General features: G+C 55.5%; 2 protein-coding genes across 3 annotated transcripts in view; both read right to left on the bottom strand.

The window, feature by feature from the left end:
* Positions 1-24,780, bottom strand: part of PPCDC (phosphopantothenoylcysteine decarboxylase) — a 357,482-nt gene that overhangs the window by 270,970 nt on the left and 61,732 nt on the right. The gene's annotated exons all lie outside the window — the stretch shown is intronic.
* CSK (C-terminal Src kinase) lies at positions 135-21,347 on the bottom strand. 2 transcript variants are annotated; one of them, XM_038010177.2, is made up of 14 exons: positions 20,997-21,071; positions 20,730-20,782; positions 5,041-5,120; positions 4,625-4,738; positions 4,415-4,527; positions 3,861-4,080; positions 2,831-2,924; positions 2,588-2,653; positions 2,410-2,509; positions 2,230-2,320; positions 1,740-1,813; positions 1,445-1,640; positions 1,251-1,337; positions 135-1,002 (listed from the first exon to the last, which is right to left on the bottom strand). In XM_038010177.2, exons 3-14 carry the CDS (start codon positions 5,053-5,055, stop codon positions 820-822), a joined length of 1,353 nt encoding a protein of 450 aa, XP_037866105.1. In that variant the 5' UTR covers positions 5,056-5,120; positions 20,730-20,782; positions 20,997-21,071; the 3' UTR covers positions 135-819. The 2 variants fall into 2 exon arrangements, with proteins under 2 accessions (XP_037866105.1, XP_008014063.1); XM_008015872.3 differs by having other exon boundaries at positions 20,730-21,347.

Raw genomic sequence — 24,780 nt, 5'->3', positions numbered from 1 at the left:
AGGACACTCACTCGTGCAGCTGACACAAAGCGGCGGCTACATCTCCCGGCCATGCTCCCCACCCAGCCCCACTCACAGAGACAGGGGGATGGACAAGATGGCATGGGAGGGACGACCGGGCAGGACAGGCAGGCTCGGTGGAGGAAGCGCCGAGGCGGGCGGCGGTGTCCTCATGGCGTGGTTTATTACGATTCCATCTCACAAGGCGGGTGGGCGGGTGGCAGCGGCACACAAAATCCAAGCCCCTGACAGACGTCTGCCTCGGGCGCATGCAAACAGTGCAACATGGTCAAGCGCAAACACGGGGCGACCGAGGAGACACGGGACATGGGACACGGAATGGGGAATGAGGCTGGGGCGAGGGGTCCCTAGAGAGGGGCCCGGTCCCCCCCACCCTCACGGGCAGGACAGGAAAAATAAGATTCGTACTTCTTGTAAAATGCCCATTTGCTGGGTACTTTCTTTCTCCTTATCTTGAAAAATAATAAAAAATAAACACACGGAAAAAAAATCTCAAAAAAGGAAAGGAATAAAACTCTTAAGAAGGCGAGCGGCGGGAGGCCAAGGAAGCCCGACGTGGTGGGGCGCTGCCTCCCGCTCCGTGGCCTCCTTCCTCCCTGGCCCCTCAGTGGGCTCCCCAGGCCCCACACGTGGGTCCAAGAGAGACGGGGCCGGAGGGATGCAGGCTGGGACGCAGGAAAAAGGCCCACCAGCCCGCTGGGGCTCAGTTCAGGCTCGGGCCCAGTGAGCAGGGGCACCAGGTCCATGATCTTCCAGGTTTAGTCCCCACAGGCCCATGACCCGGGCGGAGGCCAGCCGTCACAGGTGCAGCTCATGGGTTTTGATGTGCTCAAGCTGCTCTCGGAGCTGTAGGAAGGATGGCCGCATGGCGGCGTCCAGGTGCCAGCAGTTCTTCATGACCTCATAGACTGCAGGCGGGCAGCCATCGGGGGCATCCATCTTGTAGCCCTTCTCCACCCGAGGGACGACGTCCTTCAGGGGCTGTGGCCAGGAGGATGGCAGGAGTCAGTCCAGGGCCTGGCCCCAGAGAAGACATCTACCCAGCAGCCTCTCAGGGATGCCCATCAGCTCTGCCCCAGACCCAGGCCCGGAGAGTGGTCTGTGAGCTCCCCAGGGCAGGCCTGAGGCTTCCAGGCCTTGACTGGGGAGGCAGGGCCCAAGGAGGCTCATGCCCCTGCCAACCCCTCCGTTGCTCCAAGAGCCACCCTGATCCCAGTACCTATACTTACAATTCTTGGATAAGGCACTCGCCCAAAGGAGTAGATTTCCCAGAGAAGGATTCCGAAACTCCACACGTCAGACTTAGTGGAGAATTTCTGCCATGTGGATGGAAAAAGCAGCGTCAGATCCCGGGACTCTAGGGGTGGAGAGTGACCCAGGACACCTGCCCACCTCTGTAGGCCCCAGGGGAGGCCTGCCCCACCTTCTCTCTCAGGGCCTCAGGAGCTGTCCACTTGACTGGCAGCTTGCCCGTGTCCTGGGTGCTGGACGCCTCCTTGGTGAGACCAAAGTCGCTGACCTTGGCCACGTTGTCCTCAGACACCAGCACGTTGCGGGCAGCCAGGTCTCGATGCACGAAGTTGTTGCCCTCCAGGTATTCCATGGCCTCGCAGACATCTCTGGGGGTAGGCCAGGCACACGTCCCCTCAGACTGGGGCCCCCATAGCAGGGCAGGGTACCCCTCAAACCCTACCCATCCAAGAGGCTGCTTCACTCACAGCGAGAACTTGAGGAGACAGTCTCCGCCCAGCACTGACCGACCCCGAGACCGCAGGTAGTCCACGAGGCTCCCCTGGGAGAAGGAAGGACAAACCAGGCCCAGAGGTCAGATGTGCCCTGCAGCCCTCACACAGCAGGCTGGGGCCGGGTGGGTGTTGACACTCCAAGGAGGTGTGAGACAGGGAAGGAGTGGGGACATCCGTGCTGGACACTGCTGTGTGTTATTCCTGCCTTATCCCTTGACTCTCACAAATCTCTGAGATAAGCTGTTATTATCTCCATTTCCCAGATGTGATTCCCAGAGGCTTGGAGGTGACATGATTTGTCCAAGGTTACAGTCAATAAATGGTAAACCAGGACAAAAGCCCAGCCCTGGTGACCTCAAAGCTCACTTGGGGTCGGGGGACCGAGGGAACAGGGGCCCCAGAGCACAGTGGAGGTTTCGGGGCAGTTGGAAAACCTGAGTGCCAGGTCTCAGCAGGTGCCCACCTTGGCCATGTACTCAGTGACGATGTAGAGCCCGCCCTTCTCCTCCACGATCACGCCCAGGAGCTGCACCAGGTTGCTATGCCGCAGTTGCCTGGGGCAGGACAAGAGTGGTCAGAAAGGGGAAGCCGGAGCCTCACTCCTAGCTTAGGCCAACCTCCCCCCTACCCCGCTCCAACTCACGTCATGACTGAGGCTTCAGCCAGGAAGGCCTGGGCGGTGGCATCGTTCTTAATGCACTTGACAGCGACTTTGTTCCCTCGGTAATCGCCCAGCATCACGTCTGGGGGCAGAGAGGTCGGCTTGTTCCCAAGTTCTGAGTCCCTTGGCGCCCCCCCTCAGGCAGCCCAGCCCAGCTCACCTCCGAACTCCCCCTTCCCAATGGTCTGCAGTAGCTTCAGCTCCTTCATGTTCAGGGCCCAGCCACCTGTGGGGAGGGGCCGGTGAGGGCCTGGAGGCTGCTAGGGACATGGCTGGGATGACAGAGGCTGACTGGACTATCAAGCACATGGGGTTCTCTGGAGGTTCCTGGATGAGGGCAGTGCCAGGAAGCCTGCGTGGGAGGAGGTGGGTGGGCAAGAGGTCTGGAGTGGGGTGCACTCACTGCGGTAGAACTCATCCTGGGCCGCCACCGTGCCCTCCATGACCTTTGGTTTAATGAGGCGCGTACAGAGTCCGTCTGCGTCTGAGGTGTAGTGCTGCAGGGTGTGGGGGGCAGGGTGCTCAGGGACAGCCCAAGGTGCCCCATATGCACCGTCCAGGCCTGACCACCAGGGGGCGGCAGAGGCCGGCCCCGCCCAGCCTGGAGTCACTGAGTGGGGAGGGCTCCCCATTTCTGGTAGGGCAGGGGTTAGGGAAGTCCCGGATTATGACGTATGGCCCATTTCCCATGCCACCCTACATGTGGCTGCTGGACACTCAGCTGTTGCTACCACTCTGGACCCCACAGGTATCCAATGCAGAGGGCAACCCATGGCTCAGTCCTGACACCAGCCTCTAGCCAGGAGTGCCCAGGACCCCACCCTCACCTGCCACAGGCCAAGCCAGGCCAGCAGGGGAGGAAGATGAGAGTAAATACAGAGGGACACGGGAGGCTGTCTGTGGCTACTGGATGCCAGGTGTGGCCTGGCCAGGACTGGCAGAGCGGGCCTGGGAAGCTGCAGGGACCCGTGGGCTTGTCCATGCAGGTGCGAGAGCCTCAGGGGCCCTGGCGATCAAGGCGCATGGCTCATGCTTCTGCACACACTTCTGGGTATGCAGGTCTGTGAGTGGCTGGAGGAAAGTTAGCTCTGGGATCAGACAGACTCAGAATCCACTCCTGGCACCAAATTATAGCTGTGTGACCTCAGGTGTGTCCCCTAACTGCTCTGAACCGTCGACTCCTGGTCTATAAAATGAGGATAAGGCTCCCCTCCTCGGGGTGGCACTGTGGGGTAGAGGTGAGTCCTGGCACACAGCAGCTGCTCCACCAAGGTGTGAGGAAACGAGAGCTCACAGAAGTCGCCCCACATGCCTGGTCACCAGGCAGAAGCAGTGGGGCTGGAGCTAGAAGCCAGGGCTATGTGCAAAGGCCCCAGATGGGTTTAGGGTGTGTGAGGGTGGAAGTGAGGATCCATGGATACCCCCCAGCTCACCTCCACCAGCTGCATGAGATTCTCAAAGTACACCTCCTCATCGATGCTGAGCTTGCTAGCATGGTACATGATGCGGTAGTGCTCCACCTTGCCGTCGCAGCTCACGCACAGCGTGTAGTCCCCAGGGTAGTTGGTGCTCTCCCGCACCAGGAACAGGCCTGTCTCCGGCGGGTACAGAAGCCGCTCAGCCTGCTCCCGTGTGATCTTGCCGTGGAACCAACTGGGGAGCAGCAGGGCCGGAGGTCACGGTGGCCCAAAGGTACTGACTCTTGCTCCCCTTTCTGAAGGGTTTCCCTCTGCTTGGCACCCGTGGCTCACACTCGCTCAGTCAGGCATTTGAGGCCCTCCTCTTCTGCTCCCTGTCCCTTCTTCGACACCCTCCTGCCTCTGCTCCCAGTCCTGGTCTGTGAGGTCCCACACCCGTGCCCTATACCTCCCTCCTGAAGCCCTCCCCAACACCCCAGCCCCTCACTCTGGCCTCCCTGCTTGTTCCTGATGCTTCTCCAGGAGGACCAGGGCCCCTTCCCTCCCCAACCCCTCCTTGTAGTACTCACGGCATGAGGCTGAGTTTGGTACCCGCCTTCACGCCCTCCCGCTTCTGGACGTAGTTGGCTGGGATGATGCCCTCACGGCCCACCTTGTTTTTGGCTTTGTACCAGTTGGGGTCCTGGGGAGAGGGCAGCCCAGACATGCTCTCAGGCCCACCTCCCCCTGCAGAGGGAAGGCCCAGCAGTGAGAGGGTGGGGTGGGCGCCACCTGATTACCTTGGTGACGGCCACAATGGTGAGCACGTCTCCTTTGCAGAAAGGCAGGTCTTGCTCGGCGGTGCCGTGGAAGTTGTACTTGGCAATACATTCTGTACCGGATGGCCAGGCGGCCTGCAGGATAGGTGACAGGTGGGCAGGTGCAGCCTGGGACCCCTCCAGCCACCTGCCCGGACACCCTCGTGGTCACAGCCTTTGAGCTGGCCTCTGTGAGCCTGGGTGAGGTGCTCTGCCCGGAGAACGAGCCCTGGGTCCCTTCCTGTTGAGACTCTCCCACTTCCCCTGGCCTGTGTCTGACTGAGTGCTGGGAAAAAGGGGAGTGGGTTGATCTAAGCTGCATCCTCTCTCCTCCACTAAGCACCCCACCGGGGCCGGTGGGAATGCTTGCATGTCCCAGACCCTCACCCTTGTGGTACCTGTATTGCTGACATCTTCTCAGGAGCTCTGGCGTCCCCGAGTCACAGTAAAGCCAACCCGTCACTTGGTACCATTAGACCTGTGGGGAAGAGAATGAAGAATGAGGAGGGGTGTGAAGAAATGCCCCCCAACTGCTGAGATCTGGCTCCTCACTGGGCATAAACAGGTGCCAAGAGCGTCCTGTGCTGGCATTTGACACACGGGCCATTCTCTCCAGTCCTGGCAGGTTGACGGTACTGGGTAGAGGAGCATGAAGGCTGAGGACCCCCAGGGACAGAGGGAGCCACCAACCCTAAGGCCACAGGGGCCCTTCCAGGACTGACAGAAAGGAGCCAAGGGGGCTTAGAGGGCTAGCAGGACTATGGTCACCTGCCCATTGGCCCCATCAGCCCCGGGCCTAGTTCTAGCTACTGTTCTGTGGGGAAAAGGGCCCTGGGGCAGCTCTAAGAAGGGGCTGTGTGATCTGGGAAAGTCCCTTATGCTGTGGGCCCTCGGGTCCTTCACCTGCAAAAGCCTGCCTGGGCATCTCTAAATGTATACCAACCCCAATTCTAGGTACACACCAAGAGGACACAGGGCATGTGTCCACTTAGATAGACATAGGAGGGCTACAAGCGGCATGCTTAGTAATAAACCTCAAACTGGGAGCTGCCCAGATGCCGATCCAGAGGAAAATGGATAAACAGTGGCATATTCACAAAAGGGACTACGAACGGCAGCAAACTCCAACCATCAAATAAACTCCAACACAAACTCCAACCATTAAATAACGCTGATGAATTTCTTTTCCTTGCTTTTTTTTTTTTTTTTCTGAGACGGAGTCTGGCTCTGTCACCCAGGCTGGAGTACAATAGCACAATCTCGACTCACTGCAACCTCCACCTCCTGAGTTCAAGTTATTTTCCTGCTTCAGCCTCCTGAGTAGCTGGGATTATAGGCACGCACCACCACACCTGGCTAATTTTTGTATTTTTAGTGGAGATGGGGTTTCACCACGTTGGCCAGGCTGGTCTCAAATTCCTGACCTCAGGTGATCCACCCACCTCGGCCTCCCAAAATGCTGGGATTACAGGTATGAGTCACCGTGCCTGGCCAATCCTGATAAATTTCGAAACATAATGATGGCCAGGCACAGTGGCTCACACCTGTAATCTCAGCACTTTGGGAAGCTGAGGCAGACAGATGGCCTAAACCCAGGAGTTCAAGACCAGTTTGGGCAACATGGTGAAACCCAGTCTCTACTAAAGATACAAAAATTAGCTGAGGGCGGTGCTGCGTGCTTTTAGTGCCAGCTACTCAGGAGGCTGAGGTGGGAGGATCGCTTGAGCCTGGGGAGGTCAAAGCTACAGTGAGCCAAGGTCATACCACTGCACTCCAGCCTGGGTGACAGAGTGAGACCCTGCCTCTAAATAAATAAATACTGTAATCCTAGCACTTTGGGAGGCCAAGACGGGCGGATCACGAGGTCAAGAGATTGAGACCATCCTAGCTAACACGGTGAAACTCCATCTCTACTAAAAAATACAAAAAACTAGCCAGGCCAGGTGGCGGGCGCCTGTAGTCCCAGCTACTCGGGAGGCTGAGGCAGGAGAAAGGTGTAAACCCGGGAGGCGGAGCTTGCAGTGAGCTGAGATCCGGCCACTGCACTCCAGCCTGGGCGATAAAGGGAGACTCCGTCTCAAAAAAAAAAAAAAAAAAAAAAAATCTATCTATCTATCTATCTATCTATCTATCTATCTATCTATCTATCTATAAAATGTTAACCAAGAAGCCAGACACAGAAAAGTACATATTATGTAATTCCATATGAATAAAGTTCAAAATCTGGCCAAACTAATCCATGCTGTCAGGATAGCTGCTCTTGGGACAGGGAGACTAGAAGGCATGCAAGGGGATCTGTGGGGTTGGTTGTCTATCTGAGCCAAATCATGAAGTGGGTCCACTCTGTGACAGTTCACTGAGCTGTACCCTTGTGATCGGCACAGTTTTTGGTGTACAGTTGACGGTTGAACAACTCGGGTCTGAACTGCGCAGGTCCAGTTACACATGGATTTTTTTCCTTTTTTCTTTGAGAAAGGGTCTCACTCTGTTGCCCAGGCAGGAGTGCAGTGACGTGACCATAGCTCACTGCAGCCTCAAACCCCTGGGCTCAGCCAATCCTCCTGCCTCAGCCTTCTGAGTAGCTGTTACTATCGGCATGCGCCACCACACATGGCTGGATGTTTTTCAATAAGTTACACCGGGTGTGCCTGCATTTTCTGCCTCCCTTTCCACCTCCTCCGCCTCCACCTCCGCCAACTCTGTGATGGCAAGACCAACTCTTCCTCTTCCTCCTCAGCCTACTCAATGTGAAGGATGAAGACCTTCATAATGATCCCCTTCCACTTAAAGAACAGTAGATATATTTCTTCTTCCTTATGATTTTCTTTTTTCTTTTTTTTTTTTTTGAGACAGAGTGAGACTCTGTCACCCAGGCTGGAGTGCAGTGGTGGGGTGACTCATGGCTCACTGCAACTACCTCTGCCTCCCAGGTTCAAGTGATTCTCATGCCTCGACCACCTAAGTAGCTGGGATCATAGGCGTGCCCACCACAGCAGACTAATTTTTGTATTTTTAGTAGATACAGGGTTTCACCATATTGGCCATGCTGGTCTCAAACTCCTGGCCTCACGTGATCCGCCTGCCCTGGCCTCCCAATGTGCTGAGATTACAGGTATGAGCCACTGCACCCAGCCATATGATTTTCTCATTTTATTTTCACTAGCTTACTTTATTGTAAGAATACAGTATATAATATATGTAACAAACAAAATGAGTGTCAACTTTATCTACAAGGCTTTTTGACAACAAAAGGCTATTAGTAGTAAAGTTTTTGAGGAGTCAAAAGTTAGTATACGCTTTTTTGACTGCAGGGAGGAGGTTGATGCCTTCAACTCCTGTGTTGTTCAAGGGTCAACCGTATATTTACTTCAATAAAGTTGACTCCCCAAAAAAGCTACCCTAGCCAACCCAATTCCCTAAGAGCAGCAACCCACCCGTCTGCACACACATACTTTGTAGTCCCAGCCCAGGGCCCCCTTGGACCTGTCTCAGGAAGCACAGGGGCTGGAACTACTATTTCCTTTCTACAGGTGAAGAAACTGAGGCTGAGAAAGGGCCAGTGGCATCTTTGTGGTCACAGTGTGTTAGAAGAGAAACTTCTCCATGAGCCTCTTTGCTGGGCTCTTTGATACAATGGATGAGGTCTGGGGGCTAGCCTGACAGTCACAAATATTGCTACCTACCCCAATGGAAGAAGACATTTTATTTTATTATTATTGTTATTACTGAGATGGAGTCTTGCTCTGTTGCCCAGACTGGAGTGCAATGGCATGGGAGAAGACATTTTAGTGCAAAGTGCTGGGGGTGCAAAGTAGGCAGGGACTGCAGAGCTTAGGCAGGCTCCCTGGAGGGGGAGCTCTGGGGCTGAGCCCTGAAGATTGCAGGGCTTAGACAGGCAGAGGGTGGGCCAGGGAAGGCACCCAAGTTGGTGCAGCAGTCTGAGCAACAGTGTCAGGCAGGGGACCGGCACAGTGTGAGAAACTGGCCCGAGTGGAAGCCGATGGTGACGGAAGGGGGGAGGCAGACCCTGCCCATCTGGGGCTCTAGGACCCCACATGCTTCCAGAGTCCACCCTGAGCACCGCTGCTCAGGGGACACTGTAGGGGATGGTTTCAAGTGGGCCTGGCATAAACTCTGCCAGGCAGCAGGGGGCCTTCCACTGCAAACCAGGGTTTGATTCTGAGGGTGATGGGGCCTCAGCAGGGGAGCATGTGATCATGGAGAGCAGAAGGAGCTGGGGAGGAGACAGCCAGGAAGAACCAACACTTCCAGGTCACACACCTGGCTCTATAGTCAGGCCTGGGCTTAATACTTGGCTCTGTTGATTGTGTGACTTGGGGTGAGTGACTCAACCCTTCTAAGTCTCACATCCCTTACTTACACTGAAGGGGAGGACAGGGATCCCCTGCAAGCTGGCTGAGGAGGGGCTGGAAAGAAACCCTGAACTTGGAAGTATCTGGTGCGCCCCTGCCCCATCCCCTGGACGAAAGAGCTTCTGTTTCTCCCAGAACACAGGCCCTTCCTATTCCCAGAGGCCAGGCCATCAACTCCTGCTGTTTAGGCAGGGACACTGAGGCTCAAGGAGGATGAGCCTGAAACCTGCCTCCATCCACATGACTCAGTCACCACTGAGTACAGGAACCACCCCTTGCCCCTGCCTCCCGTGAACTGTAAGCTGTGGAGGTAGGGATGGCAGGGACCCCTTGCCCCTGCCTCCCGTGGACTGTAAGCTGTGGGGGTGGGGGTGGCGGGGAGGGAAGGAGGATTATGAGCTCTTCTAACCCTCTTACCCCCATTTTACAGAAGCAGAAACTGAGGCTCAACTGGTTGAACAATTTGCCTGAAGTCATATAGCTAGTTAGGGGTGACAGAGCTTGAATTAGGGTCCCACTAGGGCTGGCTGGGCCCCCAACCTTTAGGTCCTTCTGAATAGGGGCCCTGCTAGCATTCCATATCCCCATGCCTCCCTCTTCCTCCCCAAACTCCCTGCCACCACAGCGGGGCGCGGAGGCTGCTGCGCTGTTAGTCACCCTTCCAGCTGTCAGTTTGCAAACACTCCCTTCCTGGCCTACAGCTGCTGCCACCGCCGCCTCCCCACTGCCTTGATGATAATAATAAAAATAATAACAGGCCCTGTTTTCTGAGCACTTATTCTGTGCCAGGCCCTGTCCTTGGCACGTTATGGCTCATCATATCCTCTAACAACTCTGAGACAGAGAAGCTATTATTATCCCCATTTTGCAGATGAGAACCCCAAGTTCCCATTTGGGGTTCTTGCCCACAGGGGCAAGGCGGGCGTCCCTAGGACCACACCTTGAGTGAGCATCCTGTCCCACTCAGGTGTCAAACTCCTGAGCTGCTGAGCCAGCCCTCCCCACAGCCCCGTGCCTCCCTGCCTGACAGGCCCCAGGAGTTGCCATGGGGACCACACTAGCCTAGGGGGAAGAGAGAGAGGAAGGAGGAGGGAGGAGGGAGAAGCAGCCAAGAGGGGCACAGGGGCAGCACTCAGGGAAGGGTGAGCCTAGGAGTGGTCAGGGTGGGCCGCCTCAAGGAGCTGGGTTCTGAAGGCCTCAGAGGGTCTTGAAACAGGGAAGAAGGCTAAACTCATCACCTTTACTCTGCTGGCTGTGACTCTAGCACCCAGCTTCCCCATCTGTGCAATGGACTGGTGATAACCCTTGGCTCTGGGGGCTGCTGTGAGGACTGGAGTTGGGCTCTCAGCACCAGAATGGTGCATGCCTTGCCACAGTGGGAGCTGCTAACCCTCTTGGACGGCTCCTCCCTGGTGGGGTCATGAGGCCCCCGAAGGAATGAATAAATGAACAAACAAAAGGGGGAATCCAGTCTGGCTACATTACACTGAGGTCCCATAACCAATGGGACTACAGTTAACTCCAAAGTTAACCCCAAAGGGACAGCAGCTATCACCCACCCCCACAGAGCTAGGGGACAAGTGGCTTGGGATGTGGCAGGACCGGTGCTTCACTTTGACTTCCTACCCCAAACCTGGCTCCCAGTAGCCCTTGTGCTGGGGTCCTGGAACAGGCTGGCATTGTGCCCAAGTGCTGACGTCAGAGACCGCAGCCAAGATGGCTCAGTGGCCTCCCAGCCAGTGCTTCGGCTGGGGTCCCCTTCTTAAAACATCTCCAGAAGGTGAGACCACCCTCCCACTCCAGGTCAGAGGCTGAGAGCCAGAGTGGCTGGGAGGAGCTACTGCAAACTTAGGCTTCCACAGCTCAGCAGGGCTCAGGCACAGAGAGGGGGTCTTTCCTGGGGTTATTTAAACTTAAGAGTCAGGCTCCTCTATGGAGCAGTGCAGGAACATCGTCCTGGGTGTCAGAGGCTCTGAGTCCAGCACCTGGCTCTGCCATCAACTTGCTGTGTGACCTTGGGAAAGTCACTTGACCTTTCTGGGACTTGCTGGCTTCTGGTACCTTAGCCAGACCTATTTCCCATCTGCCGTTTCCAGGACACCTGTGCCCTGTCTCCCTCCCCGCCTTGCCATTCCCTTCCCACTCTCTCCTCCTTCTTTACCAAGGGACTTCCACTCAACCTTGGGGGTGCAGCTGAGGAACTGCTTCTGGAGCACCCATGCCTTAAAAAAAATACAGCAGGACAGTCCCTCCAGTGCTGTCTGTAGTAGCAGGAGATGATGGAGAGACAGCCCTTATGTCCCTCAGTGGGGGGCTGGGTGGATAAATTACAAGATGTCCCTAAAAGGGGACAGCATAGCTCTAGCTGTGATGGGGCCAAGGGAGATCTCTAGGTGCCGATACTGAACACTCCCCATGATAGAGTATGGAAAATGGCAAAACACCAGCTCAAGTCATTGAAGAAAAAGTTGCCAGGGGAGCAGAACAGACACAGCTTCCAAGTCCCATCCCACAGGCTAATCGGAAAGATGAAGAAGCACCTGCTCTACACGGAGACATGCAGACACCCTTGGAACCAAGTGATCCAGTGAAGCATCACCAGCAAGGCGACGCGTGGACACTAAGTGCCTCCTGGAGGAGGACTCTGCATCACCCAGCGGGGTGTGCCGGCCAGAGCTGTTCCACTTGACTCCAACCAGGGAAAAGCAATCAGACAAATCCACAACAACTGGCCCGGACTCTTCATGTCAATATCATAAAAGAGCAAAACAAAAAAAGGGCTGGAGAATGTTCTAGATTAAATAGGACACTAAAGAAACATGACAACAAGATTCAATGAATGATCTGGAATTGAATTCTATATCAAGGGGTGGTTGGGGAACAGCTATAAAATCACTTGGGGACAGGGGAAATGGACATAACAGATAATATGGAATTCATGTCAATTTTCTTAAGTGTGATCATGACGTGATTATGTAAGAGATACACGCTAAAGTTCTTACGGTGAAAGATACAATGCGTACAACTAACACTCAAATCAGCAAAAAATACACACAAACGCCTATGTAGATAAAAGAAGAACTAGAGTAAATGTGGCAAAATGTTAAGAACTCGCAAATCTGCATGAAGGATATATGAATATTCATTATACTATTACTTCAACTTTTTGGTAGGTTTGAAATACTCAACATAACAGGCTGTGAAAAAAAGCCAGGTGCAGGTTCTCTATGGAATACTACAAGTTGTGTTTTTAAAGAGGTATTAATACAATACCTCCCTAAACTCAAATATGCCTTGATTATCTTTGGAAAGACAGAGGAAACTGGTAACAGAGGTTGCTTCTAGGATGGGAAGGGCAAGTGAGATCAAGTTCAAGGGAAACTTACTTTTTACTGTTCATTTGCTATTCTGTCCTTCTGGGCTTTTTAAAAAAGTATTATTTTTTTAAAGCCACATGCATCTATTACCTTCTCCCTTAAAATGAAACTGGAAATAAGAAACTTTTTGTAAACCACCTCTCCCTGGAGCCTTCCTTGGGTCCCCAGCTGTGTTGGGTGCCGAGGCCTCCAAGGCCTCTCACACATCCCTGTGCTCCAGTGAGAACCTCACTGGTTGTGGCCTGTGGTTTAGGGTGGACTGGGAGCTCTGCAGGGGGAAAGTGAGGATCTGATTCACGTCTGCATGGGCTGGGCCCAAAGTGGCTGCTCAGGAAATGAGTGCTGAATGAATGAATGAACCAACGAACAAAAGGGGATGTCAGGCTTGTGGTACATGGCTGTACCACACAGAGGTCTCATAACCAAGGGGACTACAGTTAACCCCAAAGGGACAGCAGCTGTCACCCCATTCCCGCAGGGCTAGGGGACAAGGGGCTTGGGATGTGGCAGGACCAGTGCTTCACTTTGACTTCCTGCCTCAAACCCGACTCCCAGCAGCCCTTGTGCTGGGGTCCTGGGAACAGGCTGGCATTGTGCCCAAGCGCTGAGGTCAGTGGCTGCAGCCTCAGGCAGGCCTTTCTTGGGAGCCCAGGCTGACAAGGAGTGGGGAGAAAGAACTGGGAGCCCAGAAACTCCCAGGCTGCCCTTTTCCTACCCTGGAAGCAGCTGTAGACCCCCAAGGCCAGGCATGTGCTGAGGGCCAGGGGAGGTCAAGGGGCTCCCTTGCCCTTCCCCCGTTGCCAAAACTCTGCCGCCTAATGGGGCGTGGGAGCCTTCAGTAACTGTTTACACCCAGCTAAAAATACCCACTGAAAAGGGAAGTGCACAAAAGACCTGGGGGAACTCAGGGCCATGGCCCCCGGAGACTCTGGTGCTGCCACAGGACCCAGCTGGATGCTCTGGGGGATGGGGACAGCCACTGCAGGCAACAGGCAACAGCAAGGTCCACCTTGCCTTCTCATTCTTTGAGCCAGTGTTTTGGAAGCTTTCCTGTGTGCCCAGAGCCATGCTTGGTGGGCCAGGATATCCGGGTGGAGAAGGAAAGGACTCAGGAGATCCTGCCTTTGGGGACCCAAGGTCACCATTCACCTGCCTCTTCTCTGTGCACAGGCCAGGGCTGGATGCTGGGAACCCCCATAAAATGCAGACCTGGCTCCTGTCCTCCTGGTTACTGGATAGTCAACCACGGCCTGGTGTGCTCAGTGCCTCCATAGACTGAGACAGGGGCTACCCAGGAAGGCTTCCAGGAAGAAGGGTGAGGGGAGCAGGAGCTAGAAGGCTTTTAGGGGAAAGTGACTGAGAGAGGGGTGCCTTGGAGTAGACCAGGATTAAGACTGCAAACTGTGGTACAGAGCGAGTTAATGAAGACTGAAGAAGGCTCAGGATAGGGGCCCAGGGAGCCTCTGAGCAGGGCCTACAGGTCATAGTACAGATACAGGCAGAATTAAGTTTCAGATCTGGGCCCGCCCCTCCAAAGGACAGTGCACCTGAGGAGGGCGGGGCACGCACCAGCAGTTGGGCAAGTTTGGCAGCAATAAAATCAGCCCCACCTCTGGTTCTGCAGAGGACACCAGGCTGAGGCACTGTGACATTCCCCACTGCACATCAGGCAAGGAAGGGTGCTGGAGGGCTTCTACTGACCCCTGCAGCCTGTGCTGGTGGTCCCTCAGCACCCCCACTGCATAGGTGTCTCAGGGTGGGCAGCAGCAGAATTGGGCGCCAGGACCTTGGAGATGTCTACACCTCCCGGGGGGTCACGAAGGAACAGAAGAATGTCTGCTCTGGCTCCAGTGCACGCTGCCCTACCCCCGTCCCGGGGCTCCCGTCAGCACCCTGACCAAAGGAGAGGGGTGGATTTAATGGATAAATACCAAATTACAGCAACTCACTGGCTTTTTTTTTCCTGCCCCCAATGGTTCAGTAGGACCGGAAATCCCGTCTAGCGGTTTGGGAGAGGTGGGGGCTGGGGTTAGAGCAGGCTAATGGGGAGCCTCCTCCCCAGGCACCACTGCGGCTTGAGGCTGCCATTCCTGGCCCAGAAAGGTTTCTAATTACCGCTCAGGAGCCTAATTACCTACGTGTGCTGGGCAATGGGGACTCTGGGCCTCCCCAGGGCCCTAACCCAGGCCTCTGCTCCTCCACCCCCTTAGCACAGGATGTGGTCTTTGCATCTTCATTTGTCTGCATTTACATATAGCCTCTCAGCACTAACCTTCAACGAACCCTTCAAAGTCATGTTCTTGTCCCTCACCCCAAAGTCTCCTGGCCACATTCTAGGTGGGGAGACTGACGGCTGGAGGCCCATGAGCTGTCTAGAACTTTGGCCCCCAGATTTCTGGTCTCCCCACTTCAGAACCACGACCCGCAGAACACACAGCTCAGAAGGTAAAGCTGTGGGGACCAACACAAAGGACAGACTTGCTACTACTTAAGGGAGATGAGGCCGTTACCAACACACTGCTCTAGCAAGAAGGGCTGCAGAATGAGAGCACGGGAGTTACAGCCTACTGACCCAGCCGGGTTTGGGGCACTGCATTAGTTACTTAATCCTTCAAACACCCCATGGGGCAAGGACTGGTGATCTCTCACAGAGGAGGAACAAGCTGTGCGGGGACTTGAGCTCAGAGTTGTCTGAACCTTGGTTAGGGGACCTTTCTTCCCACCTTTCCTTGTGCAGGACAGATGACATCCTGAAAATGGATAGGTGGGGGGCACCAAGGGAAGGTCTGCCCAGAGCTTGGCTGTTCTGCTCTGGGAAGCAGAAGTTCTTCTGTGCCCACTTCTTGCTTGTCTGCACACCCCGGCCTCTCAGAGAGGCCAAGAGTCTGTCGAGGGACACACAGAAAATAGCCAGCAGCCCCAGAGAGGGCAGAAACTCCAAAGAAGGACCTCTCTCCCTACCATGCTTCTTCTTCAAACGCTTCTTGACTTTCACAGGCCCTTCCCCTCCGGGAGGCCCTCCAGGCTGCCCCAGCCCACGCACAGCCCCAGCTTCAGAGCTCCTACCAGCCCTGCCAGGAAGTGAGAACCACAGGCCTCCCCTCACTGACTCCTGGTTTCCTCCACCCGCCAGCAGAGGCGCTCTCAGGGTTTGTTCTTCATCCTTCCCTCCTGTCTCCCTGCAGCATGGACAGCACAAGCTGCAGATAGACGCGCGAGTCTGCATGAGGACCAGGTGTCAGGCTGGGCTGAGAAGCAGCAGCCAGGGTCCAAGGGGGGCAGATTATGCCCAGGTTTTCACCTGCCCACAAGGCTTACAACCATACCATGATCAGGACAGCCAGGGAGGCACCAAGCAGCCTCTTCTACTTGTTCCTTCGACTCCGGGCCCAGACCACAGAAGGAGGGGTGGAGGGAAGCTGCGGTTGGAGGGTGTGTGCACAGCTAGTGTGTGATGAGAAGCTGCCTTCATCTTAGCACCTTAAAACCAGGAAGAGAAACTGAGCAGGCAGAAAGGGCACGCTGGGCTGCATAGGGCCCTCCAGTCCCTGGGGGCCTGCTGAGGGGAACTCTCAAATAGTCACTGGACAAACCACTTATCCTTTCTGGGCCTCAGTTTCCCCATGGGAAAAATGGGATTTTTTTTTTTTTTCTAATGGGTCCTGCCAGTCTGCCCTGATTGGTGCTGTCTACACTTAATGGGCCACGTCATGGTAGATAAAGGAGCACCCCCTCAACTGGTGGAGTACTCCTGATCCCGAGGAGCAGGGGCTCAGCCACCCAAAGCCAGCCTCTCCCTGCTCACTTCTCCCCTCAGTCATGCAGGGAGCACCAGCTCTTCCTTCACCAGCTTTTTATTTTTAGGTCTGAATTTGACTTTAATCATTACTTAGCGGATTCTATTTCCAGCCCTTGGATGAAGGGGACCCAGAGGGGAGGAGGAAGGGAGGCAGTGCTCCCTGCCGGGCGCTGGGGGTGGCCTGCTCCTCCACCCATCCTGTCCCCAACCAAGGGCGGGGGAAACTGAGAAACATCCAAAGGGCTCTCATCTGAGCCAGGCCAGGCCAGCATCTTGGGACGGACCCCACCCTGTGACCTCATCCCATCCCAAGCTGTGGGACAGGAGGGCAGCTGTCATGCCCACTTCCCTTACACTAAGAGCAGGAAGGAGGGAGACACTCCACAGGCCAGAGTATGGCAGCTGGAGTCTGAGGTCGTGTGCCCAAGGGACCTCTGCACTGAATGGGCCACGTGGCGGAGGACCCCTTCCCTAGGTTAGTCCTGGGCCACCCTAGGGTCATCTGGGGCTACAGTCTCCTAGGCCCAGGGTTGCCAAGCAGAGACCGGTGTCCTGCTACTGCCCACAGGGTGGCTGTAGGAGGGCACTCCCAGTTACTCTGGTCTCCATAAAAGCAGAACAAGAGGAAGCAGGTGTGTCACAGTGAAACACACTCAGGTTAGACCTGGGGAACACCTGCTGAGAAGGGGGAGGCTAACACATGAGTTTCCTGATGTGTCCAACTCCCTCCTGAGAAGCTCTGGGAGGCTCCAGAATCCCCCTACCCTCAATCTCCCAGCCTCCTTCCCTTCCTTGGCTACTGGGACAGGGTGGGAAGATGAGGCTGGCATGGCTGTTCTCGGGCTGGGGTTCGGGATGCCTGGGTTCCTTGTCTAAGTCTTAGGCTAAGTAGGCCTCTATTTCCTCTGGGAAAATGCCGAACTGGGCTGACCTAGCCAGAGCTGGGAGTCGGGAGGCAGCCAGGCTCTTAAGAGGCCTTGTCGGTCGGGCGCAGTGGCTCACACCTGTAATCCTGGTACTTTGGGAGGCCGAGGTGGGCAGATCGCCTGAGGTCGGGAGTTCGAGACCAGCCTGACACGGAGAAACCCCGTCTCTACTAAAAACACAAAATTAGCCAGGCGTGATGGCACATGCCTATAATCCCAACTTGGAAGGCTGAGGCAGGAGAATCACTAAAACCCGGGAGCCGGAGGTTGTGGTGAGCCAAGATCACGCCATCACACTCTAGACTGGGCAACAAGAGCAAAACTCCATCTCACCAAAAAAAAAAAAAAAAAAAAAGAGAGAGAAGATGCCTTGTCTATTCAGCTCTGATGCTGGGAGACTGGAAGGGGAAAGGGTGGAGTCGGGTCCTGGACCCTAACCAGCAGCCCATCTTCCCAGGGCCAGCCCCATGCTGTAGGCCAGGCAATCACATGGTAATGGGGAGGGCGGAGGCCAGGGAAGGGCACTGGCCATAGTATTCTAGAACCTCAGGGCCAGGGGGTTTCAGAGGGGCTCCCCAGGCAGAGACCACCTCTTTGCCAGGTGAGTGGTCAGCCAACGTTGGCTCGTGGCCCAGGCACCTTCCCCACAGGTTGAGGCAGCCAGCAGTGGACACTCCTTCAACAATGCCAGTCCTACTCATAGAGGGAGTGGAGGAAGGCCTGTGCCAGGCACTTTAGAGTCCCTTGGTTAGTTGACACTGTCCTTACACCTTCCTCTAAAGTAGGTGTCACCATCCTGTTATTTATATAAAGGCAGCTCAGCAGGTCAGTGACCTAAGGTCCCTCCACCCTGGGTCTAAGTGGCATGTCTGAGCCTGGAACCCATATTCAGTTGGGTGCCAAGTTGCCCGTGCTCTCTAACACCCTGGCTGCTTTTGGGACTCACAGTAATGACAACCACAACAGCAACAGAGGGGAAAAATGCACACGCTCCAGTGTATGGGTGATGGCGCTGCAGCAGGCCAGCCTGGAATATTCTGTAGCTTTTTAGAAGCAACGTTACTTAGACCATGTAGCACCATGAGAAAATGCCCACAGACGCAGTATTAAATGAAAAAAGGTGTCACGGTACACACACTCCAGTGACAACGGCGACGAAGGAAAAAGACAGGGAAAAGACCAGCAGGGAACTCCAAATGCTAACACAGTCACTGCCTGCTGAAGAAATAGTGGGTGATTTTTGTTTCGTTTTCTAAATTTCCTGTAGCGCTGTTTTGTTATTTTCTAAATCAAGAAAATGAGTACATTCAGTTTCCCTAGAACGAGCTCAGATTCACTTCCCTGGGACCTGCCTGCTCCCTATCTCTGGCCCAGGTGTCTGGGACAACTTCTGCCACGGGATGCCTTTCTCATTTGGGACAGTCCCTCAGACATAGGAGAATCTGTCTCTACTTTCTCTTTCCCAGACTCAATCAACATCCTTGGTTCTTTGAAGACGACTTGTCAAGGTTTTAAAATCCTTCAAAAGATGGAGCCCAGAACAGCACCCAGACAGGTCTGCCCTCTTTGGGGGGCAGCCACATCACACTGTGGATCATGGGCCTCAACCCCTACCTATATTTGTTTGGAGGAAGCTGCATTCTGTCCCCAAACTTTCCAACCCTTGCTGTAGGCCACTCGGTGTGGCTCAGCCTTTTGGGGTCTGGCCCCCTTGCAGTGGTAAATGGGAATATTTTCTGGTCTTTCCTTGCCCCGACCCAATGCAGAGAGAAGAGCAGCCGCTTCTGAGAGGGAGGAGGGCACCAAGCTCACTCCCTCTCAGAATGAACGAAAAGCACATCCCCGCACACGTGCTAGCCAGAAGCCAGACTCCTTTCTTCAAAAGCCCTGGACCCTGGGTCGCACCCTCACAGCTCACAGTTGGTAAAAATTAAAATAAAATAAAAATTTAAAAGGCTGGCTTGGGGTGGGAGGGAGCCAACCATGTCAGGCTCCAGCCCTAAGTCCCTCAGGCTGGAAAGGAAGTTAGGGCTGGTGTGGGGCCATGTGAGGGGAGTCTCACAGGCCCAGGACATCTGGGTCCCCTCCACTGTGCATGTCAGGACAGCCAGAAAAAAACTGAAAAAACAAAAAACCTAAATTGTGAGCAGGGACCCAGCAGGACAAAACTGCCAGCAGCTCCAAGGGAGCCCAGACACCACTCAACACCCTCCAGGGCACTGCCTGCTCTCCTGGGCCAGAGGATCCTGCCAGGCCCCGACTTCACCCCTGCTGCCCTTGCCCTGTTCCTGCTGTGGCCACAACCAAGAAAGACATTGGAACGGCCAGGGTACTAGGAGCTTGAAATAGGCCCCCTGGGTGTCCCCACTCTGTAGCCTGCTGCCAGTGGAGACAGGGCTTCCACGGTTCCCATCTGACCCCATTTATATTCTGAACTTGGCTGCTCCTGTGCCAGCTGGGCCATAGGTGTGGGGAGCCCTGGGTCAGGACTGACCACCAGGTTGTTTCAACTCAGAGCCGGGGCCAGGACCCGGCCTTCCTGCCACACCACATAGATGGCCCCACACCACACATTCCCCACATCTCCTGCTAGCTGACCCAGCCACAGCTGGGGCCGGAAGCCCTTTCACTCCCTCCAGCCCTCTGCAGGGAAGCACGTGCTCAACCAACAGTCCCCCCAGGGCCAGGCTGGGGGGCCTGTATACCCAGTGGGTGAAGGTGCCTGCCTGGTTTCCTTCCACCCACAGCCATCCAGCCCTGCAGAGCTGGGGATGAAAGGATAGCCAGCCTAACTCCACTAGGGGCCTGGGGTAGCAACTTCTCCCTTTGAGCCTTGGTTCGCGGGTGTACAAAATGGGCGGGGAAGTGAACTGGTAGTTAAGCTCCAAAAATCTGCTGGCTGGACACACCCCTTCCTGACACCTGGTCAGGACCACAAAGAGCCTAGGAGAATGGGTGCCCCAGGGTGCCAGAAGGTGGGGGCATGGTGCTAACGCTCAGTCACCTCCACCCGCTCAGTCACCTCCACCCGGGCGGAAGGCCTGCCCAGTTTCCCACCCAAAGGTCAGAGGTCCCTCGGCTTACGCCTGGTCTTCTGAGAGGCCAAGGGTGACAGACTCAATCCCACGACCTGGGCTTCTAACTGCCCACCCGAGGTGGCTGGGCCCTGGGCTTGCTTGCAGCCCGCAGGGTCACGGTGGGATAATGAGGGAGGGATCAGAACCAAGCAAGTCAGGGCACCTGCAGGGAGGTCCTGGACAGGGGCAGGGAAGTCCAGCACTCTCTCTAGGGACCTGGCCCATACGGATCCTCTTCCTCCAGACTCCAGCCACCTCCTACTCTGAGCTCCACAGAGGGGGGACTCGGGATGACCCGAGAAGACAAGTCCGTGGAGCTGCAGGGCAGTACGTCCCTCGTGCACTCCCTTCCCATTTGGGTTCTGACAGTGGCTCCTGGGAGAATTCAAACCCTTGCAAGGGAGTAAAGGAGAGAGGGGAGAGGGGGGAGAAGGGGGGAATGGGAATGGACGCGACAGTGGCAGCAACAGAGACCAGACGCGCGACTTCCACCCTCTTCCCTCCAGGGGACACTCCGGGACGGCCGGGCACTCACCTCTCTTGGGGCACTGCGGTCCAGGCCACCCCGCCGCGGGCGGCATCAGCGGCCTGCGGGACGGTCCATGCGGTCAGGGGGGAGGGGAGGGGCACAGGGGTCCCCAGGGGGTACGGTACAAAGAGGTACGAGTGCGAGGCCAGGGGAGGAGGGACCGCCAGGCAGAGGCAGGGGGACGGCCGCAGGGCCCGGGTAGCGGAGGGAAGAAAGGCGGAGGAAGGGGGCGGGAGGGAGTCGGGGGGAGGAAACAATGTAGCCGGCGCGGACCCGGCAGAGTTCCGCTTCCGAGAGCCGCCACTGAGGTTCGATTTTGGAACGTCGCGCTGGCTGCCGGGGGCCGCCCCGGACGCTCGATCCCGGCCGCGAGGCTCCTCGCGCTCCACGCCCCGCGGGCTCCGGCGGCCAGAGACTGGCTGGGGCGGGAGGGACGGCGGGCCGGGGTATGGCCCCGACGGCGGCGCAGGACCCCGCCCCGGCAGGATCCCCCGGGCAAGGCGCGGGTGGGGCAGGAGCGGGAGGGCAGCAGCGGGCTCGGTGGCGGCGGCCAACCTCGGCTCGCCCGGGGCTCCGCTGGGAGGAAGCTCGCAGGCCTGGCGAGAGGAAGCGCGGCCCGGATCCTCCGCCCGCGGCAGCGCGCCTGCGCGAGGGGGCCTGCCCGGCGCGCGGCGGGGCGTGGGCCGGCGGGGCGGCGCCCCCTGCCGGGCGCCGGGGGCACTGCGGGGGGTGTGTCTGCGCCCACGCCCTGCCCCCACTTGCCTGCCTGGCTACGTTGAAGGCTCCAGGGTCTCCCCCACAGCGCACACCAGCCGGCCTGGGAGCAACCTCCCAGCCTTCTCTGGACGCAGCTCTCCTGCTGCCGAAATGCTGGGGGCCGGGCCTGGGCCCCTCTCCTCAGGTCTGTTTGTGGAGAGTGGGCCTGACTCCCAGCAGAAAGCCTTCATTCATTCATTCACCAACATTTCCTGGCGCTGACATCGTGGCGGAGCCTGCTCTGGAGTCTATTGGCAAGATCATTTCACTACCGTCAAGGCGTTCTCGGTCGGGTGGGGGTAGGCTGACAGGCCAACAGACAATCGCAAGGAAATAATTGATCGAAGTGGAGAGGTGGCGGACACGGTTCCCAGGAGGCAGAAGGAAAGCGAGGGCTAACGGGGAGACCTCACAGAGCCGGGACCAGGCAGAGGGAACTGCACGCACAAGGGCGGGGAGTGCGGAGGGAGCTTGGTGGCTTCTGGGATCTAAAAATAGCTCAGGCGGCTGCCGCTTGCAGTGTGGGTGGGGGAGAGTGGTGGGAGATGGGTTCCTGCAAACAACAGGGGCAAAAAAGATCTAAAGAGCCTCATGGGACTTTCTTGGAGTTTATGTTCAGCCTGGAGGCAATAAAGAAGTTGTCAGCAGCTCTGTGACCTTGGGCAAGTTACTCAACCTCTCTGTGCTTTAGTTTCCCGTTTGGTAAAATAGGTGATATATAATGGCACCGACTTCTTAAGTTTTTGTGGGGAGGGGAGGAAATTAGTTAATACATTTAAAGTGCTTAGTGTGCCGTAGCTGGCACGTGAGGAGCCCTCCGTTAAGCAAGGGCTGTTATATCATTGTTAACAAGAAGCAGGGAGATGACCTGCTCTGAGCCACAGGAGAGGACAGCGTGCTCAGGCATGACGCAGGTGGGAGAGTGCAGGGTGGCGGGGGAACAGAATGGGGGTACAGTGATGAGGGCGAGACTGGGAAACAGAATGGGGATACAGTGATGAGGAGGAGACCAGAGAATCCAGCGTAGGGAGGAGGTGAAGGTGGGGGACTTTCTAGGGACTAGACCCTGAAGCAAGGGTCAGGCTTATGTGGACAGAGGGAAGAGGCACTCTTGGGGTTGGTGGGGAGGAAGTGGGGCATGCTGACAAAGTCTTGGAACACAAAATAAGCATGAAGAGGCCCAAGGGAGCGAGACGAGGGCAAAGAGCCCTGTGGGAGACAGAGCTGGGAGACAGTATGGCTGCAGTTGTTTTAAAGAGCCTCGGATGCCAGGAGCAGGAGCTGCCCCCAAAACCACAGGTTGGCCCTCTGACCCAGGGCACCCTTAGGCCGGTTTCCCAGCTGAAGCCAGCCCTTTGGGGAGGGATGTCCTTTCAGGAGACAGCCATGAGTTTCAGTGATAGGTGTGGTGTGATAGAAAAAAGATGAATTTGGGGTTGAAGTCTCCAAATTAAATTTCAACCCGTTCACTTACTAGCTGTGTGACTTAGGGCTAGTTACCTAAGGTCTCTGAGCTGTTTCCTCTTTTGTAAGATCAGACTCAAAATACTCTTCTCTCATGATAGATAGTGCAGATTCAGCAAGATAACGGCCGGGGGTGAGGGAGTGGAAAGGGTGCTCAGCAGAGCTGGTTTCCCTTTCTTTCCTCTGAGGTCAAGATGGAATGATAATATGGGGTGGGATGGGGGGCCGCCTCTCAGCCTAAAAGAAAGCACTTCAGCAGCTCTGCAAAGGCTTCTGGGAGGAAGAAATTGACATCTCCTCTCCTCTGGCTGAATCAGCTAGCAGAATGGGAAAGAAAGGACTAGGGATTTGGGGAAAATACTCTAATCCCTGTTCCAGTTTTGTCACCAACCTTTCTTTATCCCCAAATACACTTGACTTTTTCCCCTGGGTGTGCTGTGGCCCAGCTGTGAACTTTGGAGTCAAATAGACCTGCATTTGAATCCTGGCTCCACCTCTTCTCAGCAGAGTGAAATAAATTTTTTAATCTTCCTGTACTCCAGGCACTGGGGATAAAACCATAAACAAATCGATAAAGGGCCCCACTCCCACAGACCTGTCCTCTGGTGGAAGAGCCAAATAACTTCTAATGTCATCATTCATTCATTCACTCATTCGTTCTCTCAACAAATGCATATTGAGCACCTACTAAGTGCTAGGTGTGAAGTGCTAATTAGGGAAAGGGAGTCAGGTCGGTGGGAGCAAGGGAAAGCAAAAAGAGAAATTCGATAAGCTATTAGTCTGCCTTTCTTCATGTCCAGGACATAGCTCTCTTCATGTCCATTGCAGAGAGCTCTCCTGTGCAAGCAATTCACAATCTTCCTGTGCCCAACTATCACCAGACTCCTGCAGGTTAGCTCACTGCACCCTCGGCGTTGTCGATACTGCACAAAAACCTTCTCAACAGATAGCATAACATTATTCTATAAAACCTCCAACAACCTTTTGTTTCCTGGCAGTCAGCTTCTCTTCTACTTTCTTGCAATGTATTTTCCTACTTTTTCTAATAAATCTGCCTTTATCTACAACTGTCTTGACAAGTTTTTTGTTTTGTTTTGTTTTGTTTTGTTTTGTTTTGAGATGGAGTCTTGTTCTGTCGCCCAGGCTGGAGTGCAGTGGCATGATCTCGGCTCACCGCAACCTCCCGCTCTAGCATTCAACCATTCTGTCTTAGCCTCCCACATAGCTGGGACTGTAGGTATGTGCCACCATGCTCAGCTAATTTTTTATTTTTAGTAGAGATGGTTTTCACCATGTTGGCCAGGCTGGTCTCAAACTCCTGACCTCAAATAATCCACCCGCCCTGGCCTCCCGAAGTGCTGGGATTACAGGCAGTAGCCACTACGCCCGGCCTCGGTAAATTCTTTTACCTCTGCACTACCGGTCACCCGCTACACTAGGCGTTGTTCTGGATGCTGGAGATGAAGGGGTGAGCAAGATTGCCAAGGTTCCTGTCCAAGAGGATATGGAAATAAAGAGAGCAAGCAGACACATGTGTGAAGGCAATGAGCTATCTTCATCCATGGGTGAGAGACATGGAGACATGGATGAGAGAGGACTAGGGCGGCAGAGCTCAGCCTCCAGACCTCAGGAAGAGGTCTGGGCCAGTGTGGGAGGAGTGGGGGAGGGTATTCCAGGTGGAGAGGAAGACAGTGAAAGACCCTCAGGCACAGAAAGCCTCAGTGGCTCAAGGAACAGCCAGAAGGCCAAGGTGATGAGACTGGCAAGCAGGGGGGAGTGGTGTTCCAGGAAAGGACAGATCCTATAGGGTGTTGTGGGCCAGAGATTTTTATTACAG

This window comes from Chlorocebus sabaeus, chromosome 26 (assembly GCF_047675955.1).
Source record: "Chlorocebus sabaeus isolate Y175 chromosome 26, mChlSab1.0.hap1, whole genome shotgun sequence".
NCBI classification, from domain to species: domain Eukaryota; kingdom Metazoa; phylum Chordata; class Mammalia; order Primates; family Cercopithecidae; genus Chlorocebus; species Chlorocebus sabaeus.
Note: the sequence above shows the minus strand (reverse complement) of the source record. Positions and strands in the feature narration are given on the sequence as shown.

What these genes read in the sequence shown, in the direction of transcription:
- CSK (XM_008015872.3), bottom strand. An exon ending in CCATTGTGGCCGTCACCAAG is followed by an intron (nt 4,528 to 4,624) that starts GTAATCAGGTGG and finishes CCCTCTCCCCAG; the next exon opens with GACCCCAACTGGTACAAAGC. An exon ending in TCACTGAGTACATGGCCAAG is followed by an intron (nt 1,814 to 2,229) that starts GTGGGCACCTGC and finishes TCCTTCTCCCAG; the next exon opens with GGGAGCCTCGTGGACTACCT.